Here is a 23366-nt window from a genome sequence, read left to right on the forward strand (position 1 = left end):
TAGCAACGCCTTTTAACGCTCCGCCATTAATATCTCATCTTTTACATTATGACTCCTTGTTTATTTATTCAAAGAAAAAGCAAAACAAAAAAACTAATATTTCATATAAATATCAGGTAAACAAGCAAAGAGCCAGATCTGTCCATTCAGGCAAAGAAACACATAAACAAAAAGGTCAATCAATTAAAAAATGTTGCAATTGTTACAGTATTTTATGATATTGTTTTCTTTAATTAGAAATAGTTTAGTTATTGACTTCTGTACAACACTTTGGTGCTAAAAGTGCTTTTTAATATTGACAAATAAATGACTACATAAATAAAATATTTGTTTATATACATACATACAGTACATACATATATATATATGTTTTTTTATTTTACAAATGTCTTATTTTTGAGTCTCTATGCTCTTGACACACACACACTTCATTAATCAATTACTAAATTAGTTGACAATTATTTCAATAATTTTTCAAAATGATTGATTTGATTAATCATTTCAGCCATAATCTGAAGGATTATTCCTATTTTTCTAGCTAAAATCTATCTACAGTGATGACTTGGTGCATTGTGGGAAACGGCGCTCGGCCCAATGAGACGATCTGCCTGGAAATCTCCATGAGAACCACAATCCAACATGGCTGCCTGTGTCTCGTCTACAGGATGATGTTGACCAGGTGTGCATGATCAACAGATACACCTGTTGACCAGGAGCTCTCTGATTGGTCAACTCTGAGCTGGAAAAACAGAAGTGGTGCAAACTTGCTTCCTAAATAAAATTTCAGTTACAAAGAATATTAATCATCCATCTATTTTCATTTTTGTTTCATTTACTGAGACAAACAAACACAGAAAACACGAGCTGTTGCAGTTTAGAGAGAGCAGAGGAGCACAGACTGATTTTATATCAGTCTATTAATAGCTAAATCATCTCTGTTTCATAATGTGAATGAGAGCGAAACGCTGCAGGAGAGAAATCACCTGCAGCGTTTACAGGAATCTGAGCTGCTGGGGTTTCGATGGTAGAGAAAGACACAATAGTGGTATCACATCACTGTGATACTGAAATCAGGTCAATACTGCAGTCTGTGCTGACCTTTACCTGACTGATCAGAGCCCAACCTGCTGAGGACGGAGCTGAGCCGCACTGCAGCCTCTACACGACCAGAACCGGCGCTTCTGAAACCACAGTCAGCACCAGAACTGCACCTCCATCCTAACGCCAACCAAACTTTCAGTTCTGAAATCAGAGCAAGCATTTCCACTGCTGCCTCTGAACACACACCGGGCTGAAACTGAGGAGTCACAAGAGGCGCTTTCAATCCAAACAGAACCGGCGGCACCAGAACCGCGTCTGAATCTCAAATACGACCAAAACCTTGCAAAACTGAAGCCTTCATGTCCTCAGAGAGCTGAAACATTACAAAGATACGGAACAACCAGAGAGCTGAAACATTACAAAGATACGGAACAACCAGAGAGCTGAAACATTACAAAGATACGGAACAACCAGAGAGCTGAAACATTACAAATATACGGAACAACCAGAGAGCTGAAACATTACAAAGATACGGAACAACCAGAGAGCTGAAACATTACAAATATACGGAACAACCAGAGAGCTGAAACATTACAAAGATACGGAACAACCAGAGAGCTGAAACATTACAAAGATACGGAACAACCAGAGAGCTGAAACATTACAAATATACGGAACAACCAGAGAGCTGAAACATTACAAAGATACGGAACAACCAGAGAGCTGAAACATTACAAATATACGGAACAACCAGAGAGCTGAAACATTATAAACAGAGGTGCGCCAATCGAATCAGAATCTGCTGATCGGATTGGCGCCTCTCTAATAAAACAAGTCATACCTGAAAACAACTCCTATCACCGTTTCTCTGCCAGCCTCGTTGTTCCTGGAAGACAAACAGAGGAACATGCTCAGGATGTGGAAATCAACATAAATCAGAGTTCTTCTAGCATCCTGCTGGAGAACCAGTTTAAACGCCTCTGAGCAGAAAGTTGACAAACATCCACGAGAAAACGAGTTCTCCGAAAGATTTCTCTGACTTTATGGCTCAAATAGAAAACATCTCAATCTGATTATGTGGAAAATGTTACCTAAATACATAGATTTAACGAGCAGCTAAAAAAAGGACAGTCTCCCCCCCACAATACTCTGGTAGATACAGTTCTATAGAAACCAAAATCTGCTCCACCTCCAGCTGCTGTGGTTCTGAGTCAAACCAACCTGTTCCCCTCCTGGCCTGTGGGGGCGCTACACCAAGAACCACTGAAGGAAACAACACAAAAACCTCTGACGACACTGAGAGCAACTTCCTTCTTCACCAGATGGAAACAAGATGGAGGCGTCAGATTTTAGAGTTGGAGGATTTCTCTTTAGTCTTTGGCTGAAGATCAGGAGCCATTTCTGCTGCTAGCGCTAGGCTAACACGTTAGCTTTGGTTGTATTTACCCAGAATGCCCTGCGATGTAGTCCACTTCCTGCTTTTGGAGCGGACTTTGGTCTGCTTGTCATTCAAACCGAACCAGAGTTTACTTCAACTGAACCCAGACCGAGGTTTGGAGGACCAGAGGTCAGAGGTCGATTAGTGTTCACACCTCACCAACAGAACCAGTTTGTAGAAAAACTAATTGGAGTTTGGTAAAAGCAGATTGAACAGGGCTGGTGGGATTGCATCCTTAATTAATGTATCTTTTAATTTTAGCAACAAAATCTCACTGATAACTAAAAAAAAATAATTTCAGTCAAATTAATCAGTTGGAGAAAAAAATAGAAATCAAGAAGTTTTCATTTATTAACAAAAACCTCATTTTTATTGTTTCAATATAATCCAAACTTGGAAAATCATAAAACATGTTCCACATTGCACAGGAAAGAGATTATGTTGAAACCTAAATATTCTTTTCCATATTTTGAGGTTTGTCAGTGAAAGAGTTCAGCTCAGTGAGTTTTTAGGTTTAAATTAAAACTTTTTCACAATAAACAACCTGCAGATCAAAACTGAACATGTTAAAATGCCTGAATCTCAAAAAAGGTTTGAGTTAAACATAAATTATATTTTGTTTCCTCCTCAGAGTTTTTCCGTCCCATTAGCTGTGAGCGGCGCTCCGGTTACGATCCGGTTCAGATCCACTCCAGTTCTGTTCCAGTTCCGATCCGTTGAATCGGGAAAGCAGCAAAGCCAATCGTTGTGAAAACACGGACTGGATTTTGTGGGAACACGGAGGATTTTTGTCTTGGATTGTGTGAAATGGGTCCAGGTGAGGAAGACTTCAGACCCAACATGGCCGCCGTTATCCCAGCCGTCACCGGCTCACTGCTCAACGCCAGGAGAATAACTCCAGCTGGACCTTTGCTTTGGTCTGGAACTGGATCCAAACCAGCCTGGCGGAATCCCATCATGCAGTTGGTCCGTGGCAGCGCCTCACTTCCTGTTTCCTCTCTCTCTGTGTTTGCTCCGGGTGCAGCTCCTGCAGCGATGGGAATCTCCCCGTGTGAACAACACAGCCCTCATCAGCTCCTCCAGGTAGAAACAGCTGCAGCTCTACCTGCTCCAGGTGGATGTTAACAAAGGCAGCGGCGCGGGTCGGGCCCTGGCCCGTTCGGTCCCTAATCTCCTCATTCTGACGGGCTCTGTGATCCGAGAGTCAGAACAAAGAGAGGGCAAACAGCTTTCCCCTCAGGAAGCTCTTTGGAGCGTCTGCCGTTTGTTGGGCGCTGCGCTGGTCTTTTCAGGGCCGATGACTGGCAGGCTCCGCCGTCTCCTTTGTGACGGTTTGCTGCTGAAGAATGGCTCCTCTTCCTCTCTGCTTGCACAGATGTTCCCAAGTTTCACTCAATGCGGATGATTAAAGCGGGATAAAGACCTTGGAGGATCGTCACAAAGAAGCTGAGACAAAACCAAACCACAGAATCTTTTAGGATGATCTGGGTTTTTAATAACTTTCATAAAACAAATTATTATTTATGTGTAAAATTAGGCTGGGTTCACACAGCAGGTCTGGAGACTCAATTCCAACTTTTTGCTGAAATCAGATTTATTTCCTTGTGTTCGCAGTCAGACTGCAGTAAGAGCAGCAGCAACAATGGCCGCCGGAGTCTCAACAAAGAACGGCTCTGCTAACCGAGACCGGAGTCCTTTGGTTCAGAGTAAAGAGCCGTTAAAAGAATCTCTTTGTTCCTGAATGCCGCATGATGACGTCTAACATTCCAGCTCCTGATTCCAGTTCGAGCTTTAAATCCTGCTGAGGAGCCTCAGCTGGGCTCAGAGGTGGGCAGACTTTAACCCCGTCCACACATGAGGACGGCGCTTCATTCCTGGTTCAAAGACGTTTATGAAAGTTTTCTAAAACTTTCCCCCCAGAAGAGAACCGGACATGAAGAACTTCAAGAGAAAATAATGTCATTAGGCCTCGCAATAAAGAAAAAAATCAATTCATTGCATGATAAATTAAAACAAATTCAATCATTTTAAATTGCATTATTTATTGTTTTTCTCTTTCTACCAGAAACTGGATGATAAAAGTCTTTGATCTCAACTAAACATTTTTAAAGACTTCATAATTCATTGTATTTCTTGTTTCTGCTCAGAATTTTCTTGAATTATTATCCATTATCATTAAATTACTTGAAACTGTTCTCAAAATAACAATATTATCGTTTATCACAATAACTTCTGGGACGATTTATCGTCCAGACACATTTATCATGACTAAATATCAGAATATCTGCAGCTTTGATTTTCAACAGGATTAACGGCAGAATAACCGAGGGGTCTTCTGATCAGACCAGAACCAGAACCAGGATCTGTGATGTCATCAAAACGCTCCTCTACAGTTGCTTCTTTATCTCAAAGTCTGTTGAGCGGATGGCTCGGCCAGAAATCCGCCGGACATGAAGCTCGTATTCCGTCGTCTCTCTGCAGATATGCATCACGTACGAATCCCTCGCATTCAGATTTTCAGCCGTGCCCCACAGCGACGCTACATGAATGCGTCCCTCACAGCCAGATATGAGCAGCAGTGGTGAACAGCTGCACTGGTGGATCTGCAGGCAGAGCCGGGGCCACAAAGGGCCACAAAGGGCCACAAAGGGCCGCTTGTGGCCCCGGCTGCCAGAAACATAAAACACAAGAGATAAGACCAGACACTGTTCACAGGACGGCCGGAGCTCCCCACACAGGAACTGCACACACACAGAGGGAGACACACACACACACACACAGGGACACACACACACACACAGAGGGAGACACACACACACACACACAGAGGGAGACACACACACACACACACACACACACACACACAGAGGGAGACACACACCTGTCTATACATGCAGACTCAAACCAAATCCATTCATCCTCAATATCTGACTTTAATAATAAAGCTCATCAGGGATTAGTACAAATAGTAACAAAAAAAATCAGACATTTAATATTTTTATGTTGGATTTTTTATAATTAGGAGTCAGAGGCAGCAGTCAGAAGATGGAGGTGTGAATATTTTGATCCCTGTTGATGCACAGTTTACTTTTCATAGCTCAGTGATCTCCTGGGTTACTGACTACTTGACAGGCAGGCCACAGTTTGTCCGTCTGGGCAGTGTCCTGTCTGATGTGGTGGTCAGTGACGTAGGAGCTCCACAGGGAACTGTGCTTTCTCCCTTTCTCTTCACCCTGTACACCACTGATTTCCAGTACAACTCTGAGTCATGTCACCTACAGAAGTTTTCTGATGACTCAGCAGTTGTCGGGTGTATAGGGGATGGAGGGGAGGGGGAGTACAGGACACTGGTGGACGGCTTTGTGGAGTGGTCTGACCAGAATCACCTGAGGCTCAACATTAGTAAGACCGGAGAGATGGTGATTGACTTCAGAAGGAAGAAGATACCTTCACGGCCACTAAAGGTCAAAGGGGAAGTGGTGGAGGAGGTGGAGGATTACAAATACCTGGGAGTTGTAATCGGCAACAGACTGGACTGGGCATCTAACACTGACGCTGTGTGCAGGAAGGGGATGAGCAGACTCTATTTTTTAAGGAAGCTGAGATCCTTCAATGTGTGCAGCAAGATGTTGGAGACCTTTTATCACAGTGTTGTTGCCGGCGCCATCTTCTTTGCTGCTGTGTGTTGGGGAAGCAGCATCAGAGCCAGTGACTCTAATAGACTAGACAAAATCATCAGGAAAGCTGGCTCTGTACTGGGACTAAGGCTGGAGTCCCTGGAAACTGTGGTGGAGAGGAGGACACTGAAGAAGGTTCTGTCTATGATGGACAATAAACAGCAGCCTCTCCACCACATAGTGGACAGACAGCGGAGCTCCTTCTCACATAGGCTGCTCCAGCTCCGCTGTCGTAGGGACAGATACAGGAAATCCTTCCTGCCACATGCCATCTCACTGTACAATAAAAGCTAAATCATTGTTCTGCACTAATCAGTCCGATTTCACACAATGCACTGTGGCACACTGCTGTACATATATTTACATATACATTCTGTTCTGCATTTTGAATCTTTGCAAGGACTGCTCTAAGCTGCTTTTATATTGACAGCATGTTATATTTTATTCTTATTTATCTACAACTGCTACTCAGTGGTGGTTGTTATTGTGTCTTGTCTCTATGCTGCTGTAACTGCAAAATAATTTCCCTGCAGGGATGAATAAAGTACTTCTATTCTATTCTATTCTATTCTATTCTATAAATAATCGCTTTAATCTTAATATTTCTTTGGAATATTTTGGATATACTGTAGAAAAATGCATACATTTCTGCAAAAAAACTTGGAGTTTCGTTCAACAGAGAAATCTGTGAACAAGACTTGACATGAAGGAAGGCTGAGATCTGGATGACCAGTCTCCGGAACCGCTGACTGGGCCGACTGACGGTGAAATGAATCCTTCAGAACCGTAAAACTCTTCAGCCAGAAACATGATTAGAAGAAAAGCAGCGTCACAATTAGCGCCATGTGAAGTTCTGGTACTGAGAACAACCGATGAAGGAACTGACTCCTCTCTGGATTCTTTATCAGTCAGTGGACATTTTACTGCCAGGAGGATTCAGAGATGCTCTGCTCCAAAAGGCCAATCACCCAAAACTACATGAAGGTTCCTAATGAAGGCGCAGGCAGAGGACCATTAAAATCCGGTAAACTTTAGAGTCAAATGATTTCAGGTGCTAAAACACGCTGGACACAAAAACTGACAAAGTCCCCAAAACAAGAACTGAGCTCAGACTCTAGTCTCCGTTCTACTTTTGCTTATTTTGGGCATAAAACCTGAACATCTGTGGATGAAACAGTTGCAGACCGGGCCGGGCCGCACCGACGCCGCATGAAGAGAAATCCACAAATCATCATCCATATATAACAAGAAGAAAGCTCTGCCCCCTTTACTCTGAAACAACTCAATGAAATCCAGTTTAACCAGTTGGCTACTTAGTTACCAGGGTTTGGTTCTACAAAGTTATAAAAGTTGCTAATAGTTAAAGTTCCAGCTGCATTCCCAGACTTCTGATGATCCGGTGAGAAACGTTGGAGTTTTGATCCAGAACCTTCAAGACGAGACCAGAGCTGAACTCTCTGGATGTCACTGAACACACCGTGTCTGGAGGAAGGACAGTTCTGAATCACCATGGCAACAGCGAAGCTTGGCAGTGGGAAGCATCATGCTGTGGGCTTACAGCATACGGTTCTGAAAAACTTCAGCGAAGGAAGGAAAGATTTCAGTTCCAAGGAGTCAAAATGTAAAGTTAGATTTCTATGAAGTCATGTTTAATATTTGTAACAACTGAAGGCAACAGAGTCGCGTCTTTGTGCTGGAAAATACTGAACTTTACAAAAGACCCAAGAACCAAAAAAGACCCAAGAACCAAAAAAGACCCAAGAACCAAAAAAGACCCAAGAACCAAAAAAGACCCAAGAACCAAAAAAGACCCAAGAACCAACACGAAGCCACAGAAACCTGCTTAGGAAAGAGACAGTGACATCTATCATATGTAGTTCTATATTTCTGGAAGCCAGATTAAATTTGATCTGTTTATCAATCAAATGCAAAATAAAACAGATTAAATGAAAATGTGGTTTTCAACCAGATAGTGGAAGTTGAAGTCAGCTTAGTGTTTCCAGCAGGTGTTCTTCCTGCTTCACTGATCAGACTCATTTCTGCTGAGTCATGGTAGGTTCAGCCTCAACGCTGGACGCCCCTCCCCCACTTGTTGCCACCAAAGCTGACTGCTCTCCGTCCCGACTCCTCTGGTTCTGCTGGGAGTTCCTGATGAGAGTGTGAGCAAACCTGATGACCTTCCATGTTTTAAATATTTGTGTGTTGCATCAACAGGGCGCGCGCCTCCGCCAGGCCAGATGGGAGACGAAACGCCGCCGCATCACCCAGCAGTTTGTTTCATCCTGTTCATTCATCAGCTGTCCAGCGGCGACCAGCGGGGCAGCTGGGGCTCATTCAGAGCCTGCGCTCACACACACACACACACACACACACACACACACACACACACACACACACACACACACACACACACACACACACACACACACACACACACACACACACACACACACACACACACACACACGCTGCATGCAAATAACAAGAGGCCCATGTTCAGTGAGTGGAGACGGCCTGGGGGATTCCTCCTGCATGCAGACACACGGTGGAACATCTGCAGCCACACGCAGCGGAAACGGCCGGTGTTGTGGCTCCCTGTGGGAACCGCTCGGCTCCGAGCCGCTGTGGGGACTCAGCTCAGCGAATCAACAGGCACGACGTACAAACACGGCAACTTGGGCCTGAAAGCTGCAAATCCAGAATCAGAAATCGTCTCAGAACATCTCAGGCGAATTTGAAACCAAAGAATCATTTTCTCCAGAGAAGTTCGGATGAGTGGTTAGCTGGATGCTAACGAGTCACAAAGGCTTTCATTATTAACATCCGAATGCTGAAATGATTTACATTCTGTTCACGTTATCATCGCTGGTAAGATCAATCACTCAATCAATCGATCAGTTTTTGGCATAGCACATTTCAGCAATACGGCAGTTCAAAGTGCTTTACATCATAAAAACATTAAACATCATATAGCCAGCAGCTGTGAGAACCCATAGCAGACATTAGATTTTGTCAAACACCATCGTTAAAATGATCAATATGATTTCTAATCCATCAATAGTGACAGGCTGGAAATCTGGCTTTGGTTCGTGTCCTCTTGCTCAAAATGACGACATAGAAACAGAAACATGTTTTCCTGGACTTTGAGTTATAAATGGCTCATTTGACTGTTTTTAATTAATCAAAATTTTAATTATAATTAAAAACTTTCAACAAAATCAGCAATATTTCAATTCTAACCCCCTTTTGCTGCTAAGTTATTGGATAAATGTCAACCTGAGCTGAGCATCAGAGTTATTTACAGTTTTTAATCTTCAGGTTGGAGCAAAAAGTTTTTCTATCCTTTCATCTTTCCAGAGTTTCTGCTGGCATGAATGTTAGCATAGCCTCTGATATGCTAACAGTCTTTTCCAATCAGATCAGTCAGAAGCAGAAGTGAACTGAGAGAAGTCGCTTCATCGCTGCTGTTAGCAGATCTTGTCTGTGCCTCAGATTTACGGACGTACCAGAAACATGCGAATACAAAGGTTCTAGTTTGGGACTTTTGTATGTATCGATTAATTGTGTTAACATTCACTGATGATGGCTGCTGTGGAGGAATTCCCCGTTTATAACTCAGATTACTGTGATCCATTTCTAACGAAGCTCCAGGAATCATCAGGAGCTCCTGAAACTCTGGAAAACACGTTGAATGGAAAATCCTGCTTATTTGATCAAAATATAGGTTTGATTAACATGTGATTAATTAACTACAGACCCTGAAATTAACTCCATTAAACATTTTAACCACTAGTTTTTATAAACTAACATATCTGTTATGTACAAGCAGCTTTGGAGAGAACAGAAAACAGAAAAGTTTCAGTATGTGTTCATGTGTAAAACTCAGAGTAACGCTCTGAGACTGAAATAATGAGATCAGCTGAGAAAGCCTGTCAGAGGTAGAAACTATTAATTATTTTATCAGAATAGCAACATGAGCTGCATCAGTCTGTTCTGGTTCTGATGAAGGCTCTCGTTTATTTCCCTCCTTATTTAAAATGGTTTTTATCTAGAACTGGTTTCCTGATCCGTCAGAATATGAAATCAGTTTCACTATGACGGTTGGAGGAATCCAGCGCATAAGAGAAGTCATAGTTAAATATAGAAATAAAAGTGGGTATTTATCTTGATCAGCCAGAATAATGAGATGCAGAAAGTAGATCATCTCAGGTCGGCCATTTCTCACTTCCTGCTTCTCTCTCAGAGGCCGGCTGCTTTTAGTTCTGCTTGGTTTCAGTTGAGGTTCAGTCAGAATTACTCACTGATTGATTGTCTTTGTTATTATTGCTGATCTTTATGCGTTGCCCCTCAAAGGGACAATAAAGGACCAAGTCCAGCTGAGAACAGAGACTCATCTGAAACCAGTTCAGCCGGGAGGGGTGGCGCTGGCCGGCGCACTCACAGCAGTAAAACAGGAAGTGGTCAGAGACAGGACAGGAAGCAAAGAGCCGGAGGTCAGGAAACAAACCGCCCTCCGCCTGTACGGCAAGCAAACGATGCATTAAATCACTCACCGCTAAGCTACCTGTCTCATTGCAAAGATACGACCAGCCTATCAAAATAAAAGCACTTCCTGTTGCCATTGTTTCATATTTATAGTTTACTCTTCGAACAAAAAGTTTTACAGGTTCAGATTTCTGATTCAGAGAAGGAGAAAACGTCCAGATCTGGTCTGAAGCCACCTGCTGCGATGGAGGCGACAACATCAACATCAACGCCAACATCAAGGTCAGCGTCAGCATCAACGCCAACATCAACATCAACATCAACGCCAACATCAAGGTCAACATCAACGTCAACATCAACGTCAGCGTCAGCATCAACGCCAACATCAACATCAACATCAACGCCAACATCAAGGTCAACATCAACGTCAACATCAACGTCAGCGTCAGCATCAACGCCAACATCAACGTCAGCATCAACGCCAACATCAACGTCAACATCAGCGTCAACATCAACGTCAACATCAACGCCAACATCAACATCAACATCAACGTCAACATCAACGTCAGCATCAACGTCAACATCAACGTCAGCGTCAGCATCAACGTCAACATCAACGTCAGCATCAACGTCAACATCAATGTCAACATCAACGTCAACATCAACGTCAACATCAACGTCAACATCAACGTCAACATCAACGTCAGCATCAACGTCAGCATCAACGTCAACATCAACATCAACGTCAGCATCAACGTCAGCATCAACGTCAACATCAACGTCAGCATCAACGTCGACATCAACGTCAGCGTCAGCATCAACATCAACGTCAACATCAACATCAACGTCAACATCAACATCAACGTCAACATCAACGTTAGCATCAACGTCAACATCAACGTCAACATCAACGTCAACATCAACGTCAGCATCAACGTCAACATCAATGTCAACATCAACGTCAACATCAACGTCAACATCAACGTCAACATCAACGTCAACATCAACGTCAGCATCAACGTCAACATCAACGTCAGCATCAACGTCAACATCAACGTCAGCATCAACGTCAACATCAACGTCAGCATCAACGTCAACATCAACGTCAGCATCAACGTCAACGTCAACGTCAGCATCAACGTCAACGTCAACATCAACATCAGCATCAACATCAACATCAACGTCAGCATCAACGTCAACATCAACGTCAGCATCAACGTCAACATCAACGTCAACATCAACGTCAGCATCAACGTCAACATCAACGTCAGCATCAACGTCAACATCAACGTCAGCATCAACGTCAACATCAACGTCAACATCAACGTCAACATCAACGTCAACATCAACGTCAGCATCAACGTCAACATCAACGCCAACATCAACGTCAACATCAACGTCAGCATCGACGTCAACATCAACGTCAACATCAACGTCAACATCAACGTCAGCATCAACGTCAACGTCAACATCAACGTCAACATCAACGTCAACATCAACGTCAACATCAACGTCAACATCAGCATCAACATCAACATCAACGTCAGCATCAACGTCAACATCAACGTCAGCATCAACGTCAACATCAACGTCAACATCAACGTCAGCATCAACGTCAACATCAACGTCAGCATCAACGCCAGCATCAACGTCAACATCAACGTCAGCATCAACGTCAACATCAACGTCAACATCAACATCAACATCAACGTCAACATCAACGTCAGCATCAACGTCAACATCAACGTCAGCATCAACGTCAACGTCAACATCAACGTCAACATCAATGTCAACATCAACGTCAACATCAACGTCAACATCAACGTCAACATCAACGTCAGCATCAACGCCAACATCAACGTCAACATCAACGTCAGCATCAACGTCAACATCAACGCCAACATCAACGCCAACATCAACGTCAACATCAACGTCAACGTCAACGTCAAAATCAACATCAACGTCAGCATCAACATAAACGCCAACATCAACGTCAACATCAACGTCAGCATCAACGTCAACATCAACGTCAGCATCAACGTCAGCATCAACGCCAACATCAACGCCAACATCAACGTCAACATCAGCGTCAACATCAACGTCAGCATCAACGTCAACATCAACGTCAACATCAAGGTCAGCGTCAGCATCAACGTCAACGTCAACGTCAAAATCAACATCAACGTCAACATCAACGTCAACATCAACATCAGCATCAACGTCAACATCAACGCCAACATCAACGCCAACATCAACGTCAACATCAACGTCAACGTCAACGTCAAAATCAACATCAACGTCAGCATCAACATAAACGCCAACATCAGCATCAACGTCAACATCAACGTCAACATCAATGTCAACATCAACATCAACGCCAACATCAACATCAACGTCAACGTCAACATCAACATCAGCGTCAACATCAACATCAGCGTCAACATAAACGCCAACGTCAACGTCAACATCAACGTCAACATCAACATCAACATCAGCGTCAACATCAATGTCAACATCAACGTCAACATCAACGTCAACATCAGCGTCAACATCAACGTCAACATCAGCGTCAACATAAACGCCAACGTCAACGTCAACATCAACGTCAACATCAACATCAGCGTCAACATCAACGTCAACATCAACGTCAACATCAACGCCAACATCAGCGTCAACATCAACGTCAACATCAGCGTCAACATCAACGTCAGCATCAACGTCAGCATCAACGTCAGCATCAACGTCAACATCAACGTCAACATCAACGTCAACATCAACGTCAACATCAACGTCAACATCAACGTCAACATCAACGTCAGCATCAACGTCAACATCAACATCAACGTCAACATCAACGTCAGCATCAACGTCAACATCAACGTCAACATCAACGTCAGCATCAACGTCAACATCAACGTCAACATCAACATCAGCATCAACGTCAGCATCAACGCCAACATCAACGTCAACATCAACGTCAGCATCAACGCCAACATCAACGTCAACATCAACGTCAGCGTCAGCATCAACGCCAACATCGACGTCAACATCAACGTCAACATCAACGTCAACATCAACGTCAGCATCAACGTCAACATCAACGTCAACATCAACGTCAGCGTCAGCATCAACGCCAACATCAACGTCAACATCAACGTCAACATCAACGTCAGCATCAACGTCAGCATCAACGTCAGCATCAACGTCAACATCAACGTCAGCATCAACGTCAGCATCAACGTCAACATCAACGTCAACATCAACGTCAACATCAACGTCAGCATCAACGTCAGCATCAACGTCAACATCAACGTCAACATCAACGTCAACATCAACATCAGCATCAACGTCAACATCAACGCCAACATCAACGTCAACATCAACGTCAACGTCAACGTCAAAATCAACATCAACGTCAACATCAACGTCAACATCAACATCAGCATCAACGTCAACATCAACGCCAACATCAACGCCAACATCAACGTCAACATCAACGTCAACGTCAAAATCAACATCAATGTCAACATCAGCATCAACGTCAACGTCAACGTCAACATCAACATCAACGCCAACATCAACATCAACGTCAACGTCAACATCAACATCAGCGTCAACATCAACATCAGCGTCAACATAAACGCCAACGTCAACGTCAACATCAACGTCAACATCAACATCAACATCAGCGTCAACATCAACGTCAACATCAACGTCAACATCAACGTCAACATCAGCGTCAACATCAACGTCAACATCAGCGTCAACATAAACGCCAACGTCAACGTCAACATCAACGTCAACGTCAACGTCAACATCAGCGTCAACATCAACGTCAACATCAACGTCAACATCAACGCCAACATCAGCGTCAACATCAACGTCAACATCAGCGTCAACATAAACGCCAACGTCAACGTCAACATCAACGTCAACGTCAACATCAACGTCAGCATCAACGTCAACATCAACGTCAGCATCAACGTGAACATCAACGTCAACATCAACGTCAGCATCAACGTCAACATCAACGTCAGCATCAACGTCAACATCAACGTCAGCATCAACGTCAACATCAACGTCAGCATCAACGTCAACATCAACGTCAGCATCAACGTCAACATCAACGTCAGCATCAACGTCAACATCAACGTCAACATCAACGTCAGCATCAACGTCAACATCAACGTCAGCATCAACGTCAACATCAACGTCAACATCAACGTCAGCATCAACTTCAACATCAACGTCAGCATCAACGTCAACATCAACGTCAACATCAACGTCAGCATCAACGTCAGCATCAACGTCAACATCAACGTCAACATCAACGTCAACATCAACGTCAACATCAACGTCAACATCAACGTCAACATCAACGTCAGCATCAACGTCAACGTCAACATCAACGTCAACATCAACGTCAACATCAACGTCAACATCAACGTCAACATCAACGTCAGCATCAACGTCAACATCAACGTCAACATCAACGTCAACATCAACGTCAACATCAACGTCAACATCAACGTCAGCATCAACGCCAACATCAACGTCAGCATCAACGTCAGCATCAACGTCAACATCAACGTCAGCATCAACGTCAACATCAACATCAGCATCAACGTCAACATCAACGCCAACATCAACGCCAACATCAACGTCAACATCAACGTCAACGTCAACGTCAAAATCAACATCAACGTCAACATCAGCATCAACGTCAGCATCAACGTCAACATCAACGTCAACATCAACATCAACGCCAACATCAACATCAACGTCAACATCAACGTCAACATCAACGCCAACATCAGCGTCAACATCAACGTCAACATCAGCGTCAACATAAACGCCAACGTCAACGTCAACATCAACGTCAACATCAACATCAACATCAGCGTCAACATCAACGTCAACATCAACGTCAACATCAGCGTCAACATCAACGTCAACATCAGCGTCAACATAAACGCCAACGTCAACGTCAACATCAACGTCAACGTCAACATCAACGTCAACATCAACATCAACATCAGCGTCAACATCAACGTCAACATCAACGTCAACATCAACGTCAACATCAGCGTCAACATCAACGTCAACATCAGCGTCAACATAAACGCCAACATCAGCGTCAACATCAACGTCAACATCAACGTCAACATCAACGCCAACATCAGCGTCAACATCAACGTCAACATCAGCGTCAACATAAACGCCAACGTCAACGTCAACATCAACGTCAACGTCAACATCAACATCAGCGTCAACATAAACGCCAACGTCAACGTCAACATCAACGTCAACATCAACATGAGCGTCAACATCAACGTCAGCATCAACGTCAACATCAACGTCAACATCAGCGTCAACATCAACATCAGCGTCAACATAAACGCCAACGTCAACGTCAACATCAACGTCAACATCAACATCAACATCAGCGTCAACATCAACGTCAACATCAACGTCAACATCAACGCCAACATCAGCGTCAACATCAACGTCAACATCAGCGTCAACATAAACGCCAACGTCAACGTCAACATCAACGTCAACGTCAACATCAACATCAGCGTCAACATCAACGTCAACATCAACGGCAACATAAACGCCAACGTCAACGTCAACATCAACGTCAACATCAACATGAGCGTCAACATCAATGTCAACATCAACATCAGCGTCAACGTCAACATCAACGTCAACATCAACGTCAACATCAACATCAACGTCAACGTCAACGTCAACATCAACATCAACGCCAACATCAACATCAACGTCAACGTCAACATCAACATCAGCGTCAACATCAACGTCAACATCAACGGCAACATAAACGCCAACATCAACGTCAACGTCAACGTCAACGTCAAAATCAACATCAACGTCAACATCAACGTCAACATCAACATCAGCATCAACGTCAACATCAACGCCAACATCAACGCCAACATCAACGTCAACATCAACGTCAACGTCAACGTCAACGTCAAAATCAACATCAATGTCAACATCAGCATCAACGTCAACGTCAACGTCAACATCAACATCAACGCCAACATCAACATCAACGTCAACGTCAACATCAACATCAGCGTCAACATCAACATCAGCGTCAACATAAACGCCAACGTCAACGTCAACATCAACGTCAACATCAACATCAACATCAGCGTCAACATCAACGTCAACATCAACGTCAACATCAACGTCAACATCAGCGTCAACATCAACGTCAACATCAGCGTCAACATAAACGCCAACGTCAACGTCAACATCAACGTCAACGTCAACGTCAACATCAGCGTCAACATCAACGTCAACATCAACGTCAACATCAACGCCAACATCAGCGTCAACATCAACGTCAACATCAGCGTCAACATAAACGCCAACGTCAACGTCAACATCAACGTCAACGTCAACATCAACGTCAGCATCAACGTCAACATCAACGTCAGCATCAACGTCAACATCAACGTCAACATCAACATCAACGTCAACGTCAACGTCAACATCAACATCAACGCCAACATCAACATCAACGTCAACGTCAACATCAACATCAGCGTCAACATCAACGTCAACATCAACGGCAACATAAACGCCAACATCAACGTCAACGTCAACGTCAACGTCAAAATCAACATCAACGTCAACATCAACGTCAACATCAACATCAGCATCAACGTCAACATCAACGCCAACATCAACGCCAACATCAACGTCAACATCAACGTCAACGTCAACGTCAACGTCAAAATCAACATCAATGTCAACATCAGCATCAACGTCAACGTCAACGTCAACATCAACATCAACGCCAACATCAACATCAACGTCAACGTCAACATCAACATCAGCGTCAACATCAACATCAGCGTCAACATAAACGCCAACGTCAACGTCAACATCAACGTCAACATCAACATCAACATCAGCGTCAACATCAACGTCAACATCAACGTCAACATCAACGTCAACATCAGCGTCAACATCAACGTCAACATCAGCGTCAACATAAACGCCAACGTCAACGTCAACATCAACGTCAACGTCAACGTCAACATCAGCGTCAACATCAACGTCAACATCAACGTCAACATCAACGCCAACATCAGCGTCAACATCAACGTCAACATCAGCGTCAACATAAACGCCAACGTCAACGTCAACATCAACGTCAACGTCAACATCAACGTCAGCATCAACGTCAACATCAACGTCAGCATCAACGTGAACATCAACGTCAACATCAACGTCAGCATCAACGTCAACATCAACGTCAGCATCAACGTCAACATCAACGTCAGCATCAACGTCAACATCAACGTCAGCATCAACGTCAAACGTCAGCATCAACGTCAACATCAACGTCATCAACGTCAACATCAACGTCAACATCAACGTCAACATCAACGTCAGCATCAACGTCAACATCAACGTCAGCATCAACGTCAACATCAACGTCAACATCAACGTCAGCATCAACTTCAACATCAACGTCAGCATCAACGTCAACATCAACGTCAACATCAACGTCAGCATCAACGTCAGCATCAACGTCAACATCAACGTCAACATCAACGTCAACATCAACGTCAACATCAACGTCAACATCAACGTCAGCATCAACGTCAACGTCAACATCAACGTCAACATCAACGTCAACATCAACGTCAACATCAACGTCAACATCAACGTCAGCATCAACGTCAACATCAACGTCAACATCAACGTCAACATCAACGTCAACATCAACGTCAACATCAACGTCAACATCAACGTCAGCATCAACGCCAACATCAACGTCAGCATCAACGTCAGCATCAACGTCAACATCAACGTCAGCATCAACGTCAACATCAACATCAGCATCAACGTCAACATCAACGCCAACATCAACGCCAACATCAACGTCAACATCAACGTCAACGTCAACGTCAAAATCAACATCAACGTCAACATCAGCATCAACGTCAGCATCAACGTCAACATCAACGTCAACATCAACATCAACGCCAACATCAACATCAACGTCAACGTCAACATCAGCGTCAACATAAACGCCAACGTCAACGTCAACATCAACGTCAACATCAACATCAACATCAGCGTCAACATCAACGTCAACATCAACGTCAACATCAACGTCAACATCAGCGTCAACATCAACGTCAACATCAGCGTCAACATAAACGCCAACGTCAACGTCAACATCAACGTCAACGTCAACATCAACGTCAACATCAACATCAACATCAGCGTCAACATCAACGTCAACATCAACGTCAACATCAACGTCAACATCAGCGTCAACATCAACGTCAACATCAGCGTCAACATAAACGCCAACATCAGCGTCAACATCAACGTCAACATCAACGTCAACATCAACGCCAACATCAGCGTCAACATCAACGTCAACATCAGCGTCAACATAAACGCCAACGTCAACGTCAACATCAACGTCAACGTCAACATCAACATCAGCGTCAACATAAACGCCAACGTCAACGTCAACATCAACGTCAACATCAACATGAGCGTCAACATCAACGTCAGCATCAACGTCAACATCAACGTCAACATCAGCGTCAACATCAACGTCAACATCAGCGTCAACATAAACGCCAACGTCAACGTCAACATCAACGTCAACGTCAACATCAACATCAGCGTCAACATCAACGTCAACATCAACGTCAACATCAACGCCAACATCAGCGTCAACATCAACGTCAACATCAGCGTCAACATAAACGCCAACGTCAACGTCAACATCAACGTCAACGTCAACATCAACATCAGCGTCAACATCAACGTCAACATCAACGGCAACATAAACGCCAACGTCAACGTCAACATCAACGTCAACATCAACATGAGCGTCAACATCAATGTCAACATCAACATCAGCGTCAACGTCAACATCAACGTCAACATCAACGTCAACATCAACGTCAACATCAACATCAACGTCAACATCAACTTCAACATCAACTTCAACTTCAACATCAACGTCAACATCAACATTAACGCCAACATCAACGTCAACATCAACGTCAACATCAACATCAACGTCAACATCAACGTCAACATCAACATCAGCATCAACGTCAACATCAACGCCAACATCAACGCCAACATCAACGTCAACATCAACGTCAGCATCAACGTCAGCATCAACGTCAACATCAACGTCAACATCAACGTCAACATCAACATCAGCATCAACGTCAACATCAACGCCAACATCAACGTCAACATCAACGTCAACGTCAACGTCAAAATCAACATCAACGTCAACATCAACGTCAACATCAACATCAGCATCAACGTCAACATCAACGCCAACATCAACGCCAACATCAACGTCAACATCAACGTCAACGTCAACGTCAACGTCAAAATCAACATCAATGTCAACATCAGCATCAACGTCAACGTCAACGTCAACATCAACATCAACGCCAACATCAACATCAACGTCAACATCAACATCAGCGTCAACATAAACGCCAACGTCAACGTCAACATCAACGTCAACATCAACATCAACATCAGCGTCAACATCAACGTCAACATCAACGTCAACATCAACATCAGCGTCAACATCAACATCAGCGTCAACATAAACGCCAACGTCAACTTCAACATCAACGTCAACATCAACATCAACATCAGCGTCAACATCAACGTCATCATCAACGTCAACATCAACGTCAACATCAGCGTCAACATCAACGTCAACATCAGCGTCAACATAAACGCCAACGTCAACGTCAACATCAACGTCAACGTCAACGTCAACATCAGCGTCAACATCAACGTCAACATCAACGTCAACATCAACGCCAACATCAGCGTCAACATCAACGTCAACATCAGCGTCAACATAAACGCCAACGTCAACGTCAACATCAACGTCAACGTCAACATCAACGTCAGCATCAACGTCAACATCAACGTCAGCATCAACGTGAACATCAACGTCAACATCAACGTCAGCATCAACGTCAACATCAACGTCAACATCAACGTCAGCATCAACGTCAACATCAACGTCAGCATCAACGTCAGCATCAACGTGAACATCAACGTCAACATCAACGTCAGCATCAACGTCAACATCAACGTCAGCATCAACGTCAACATCAACGTCAGCATCAACGTCAACATCAACGTCAACATCAACGTCAGCATCAACGTCAACATCAACGTCAGCATCAACGTCAACATCAACGTCAACATCAACGTCAGCATCAACTTCAACATCAACGTCAGCATCAACGTCAACATCAACGTCAACATCAACGTCAGCATCAACGTCAGCATCAACGTCAACATCAACGTCAACATCAACGTCAACATCAACGTCAACATCAACATCAACATCAACGTCAACATCAACGTCAACATCAACGTCAACATCAACGTCAGCATCAACGTCAACATCAACGTCAACATCAACGTCAGCATCAACGTCAGCATCAACGCCAACATCAACGTCAGCATCAACGTCAACATCAACGTCAACATCAACGTCAGCATCAACGTCAACATCAACGTCAGCATCAGCGTCAGCATCAACGCCAACATCAACGTCAGCATCAACGCCAACATCAACGTCAACATCAACGTCAGCATCAACGTCAGCATCAACGTCAGCATCAACGTCAACATCAACGTCAGCATCAACGTCAACATCAACATCAGCATCAACGTCAACATCAACGCCAACATCAACGCCAACATCAACGTCAACATCAACGTCAACGTCAACGTCAAAATCAACATCAACGTCAACATCAGCATCAACGTCAACGTCAACATCAACATCAGCGTCAACATAAACGCCAACGTCAACGTCAACATCAACGTCAACATCAACATCAACATCAGCGTCAACATCAATGTCAACATCAACGTCAACATCAACGTCAACATCAGCGTCAACATCAACGTCAACATCAGCGTCAACATAAACGCCAACGTCAACGTCAACATCAACGTCAACGTCAACATCAACGTCAACATCAACATCAACATCAGCGTCAACATCAACGTCAACATCAACGTCAACATCAACGTCAACATCAGCGTCAACATCAACGTCAACATCAGCGTCAACATAAACGCCAACATCAGCGTCAACATCAACGTCAACATCAACGTCAACATCAACGCCAACATCAGCGTCAACATCAACGTCAACGTCAACGTCAACATCAACGTCAACGTCAACATCAACATCAGCGTCAACATCAACGTCAACATCAACGTCAACATAAACGCCAACGTCAACGTCAACATCAACGTCAACATCAGCGTCAACATCAACGTCAACATAAACGCCAACATAAACGCCAACGTCAACGTCAACATCAACGTCAACGTCAACATCAACATCAGCGTCAACATAAACGCCAACGTCAACGTCAACATCAACGTCAACATCAACATGAGCGTCAACATCAACGTCAGCATCAACGTCAACATCAACGTCAACATCAGCGTCAACATCAACGTCAACATCAGCGTCAACATAAACGCCAACGTCAACGTCAACATCAACGTCAACGTCAACATCAACATCAGCGTCAACATCAACGTCAACATCAACGTCAACATCAACGCCAACATCAGCGTCAACATCAACGTCAACATCAGCGTCAACATAAACGCCAACGTCAACGTCAACATCAACGTCAACGTCAACATCAACATCAGCGTCAACATCAACGTCAACATCAACGTCAACATAAACGCCAACGTCAACGTCAACATCAACGTCAACATCAACATGAGCGTCAACATCAATGTCAACATCAACATCAGCTTCAACGTCAACATCAACGTCAACATCAACGTCAACATCAACGTCAACATCAACATCAACGTCAACATCAACTTCAACATCAACTTCAACTTCAACATCAACGTCAACATCAACATTAACGCCAACATCAACGTCAACATCAACGTCAACATCAACATCAACGTCAACATCAATGTCAGCATCAACGTCAACATCAACGTCAACATCAACATCAACGTCAACATCAACATCAACATCAACGTCAACATCAACATCAACGTCAACGTCAACATCAACATCAACGTCAACATCAACATCAACGTCAACATCAACATCAACATCAACGTCAACATCAACATCAACATCAACATCAATGTCAACGTCAACATCAACGTCAACATCAACGTCAACATCAACGTCAACATCAACATCAACGTCAACATCAACTTCAACATCAACTTCAACTTCAACATCAACGTCAACATCAACATTAACGCCAACATCAACGTCAACATCAGCGTCAGCATCAACATAAACTTTAACATCAACTTCAACGTCAACATCAACATCAACATCAACGTCAACATCAACATCAACATCAACATCAACATCAATGTCAACGTCAACATCAACGTCAACATCAACGTCAACATCAACGTCAACATCAACATCAACGTCAACATCAACTTCAACATCAACTTCAACTTCAACATCAACGTCAACATCAACATTAACGCCAACATCAACGTCAACATCAGCGTCAGCATCAACATAAACTTTAACATCAACTTCAACGTCAACATCAACATCAACATCAACGTCAACATCAACATCAACATCAACGTCAACATCAACATCAACGTCAACATCAACGTCAACATCAACATCAATGTCAACA

At 43.5% G+C, this 23366-nt stretch overlaps 1 protein-coding gene across 2 annotated transcripts in view; it reads right to left on the reverse strand.

Annotated features, from left to right (window-relative positions):
• The window catches only part of LOC102230338 (G1/S-specific cyclin-D2-like), a 125933-nt gene that overhangs the window by 43644 nt on the left and 58923 nt on the right, over positions 1–23366 (reverse strand). For both annotated transcript variants that reach the window (XM_023349131.1, XM_023349136.1), the window contains one exon: positions 1883–1927. In XM_023349131.1, the coding sequence (XP_023204899.1) occupies positions 1883–1927 (45 nt within the window). The remainder of the gene's footprint in view (positions 1–1882; positions 1928–23366) is intronic.

This window comes from Xiphophorus maculatus, chromosome 2 (genome assembly GCF_002775205.1).
Source record: "Xiphophorus maculatus strain JP 163 A chromosome 2, X_maculatus-5.0-male, whole genome shotgun sequence".
Lineage (NCBI taxonomy): Eukaryota > Metazoa > Chordata > Actinopteri > Cyprinodontiformes > Poeciliidae > Xiphophorus > Xiphophorus maculatus.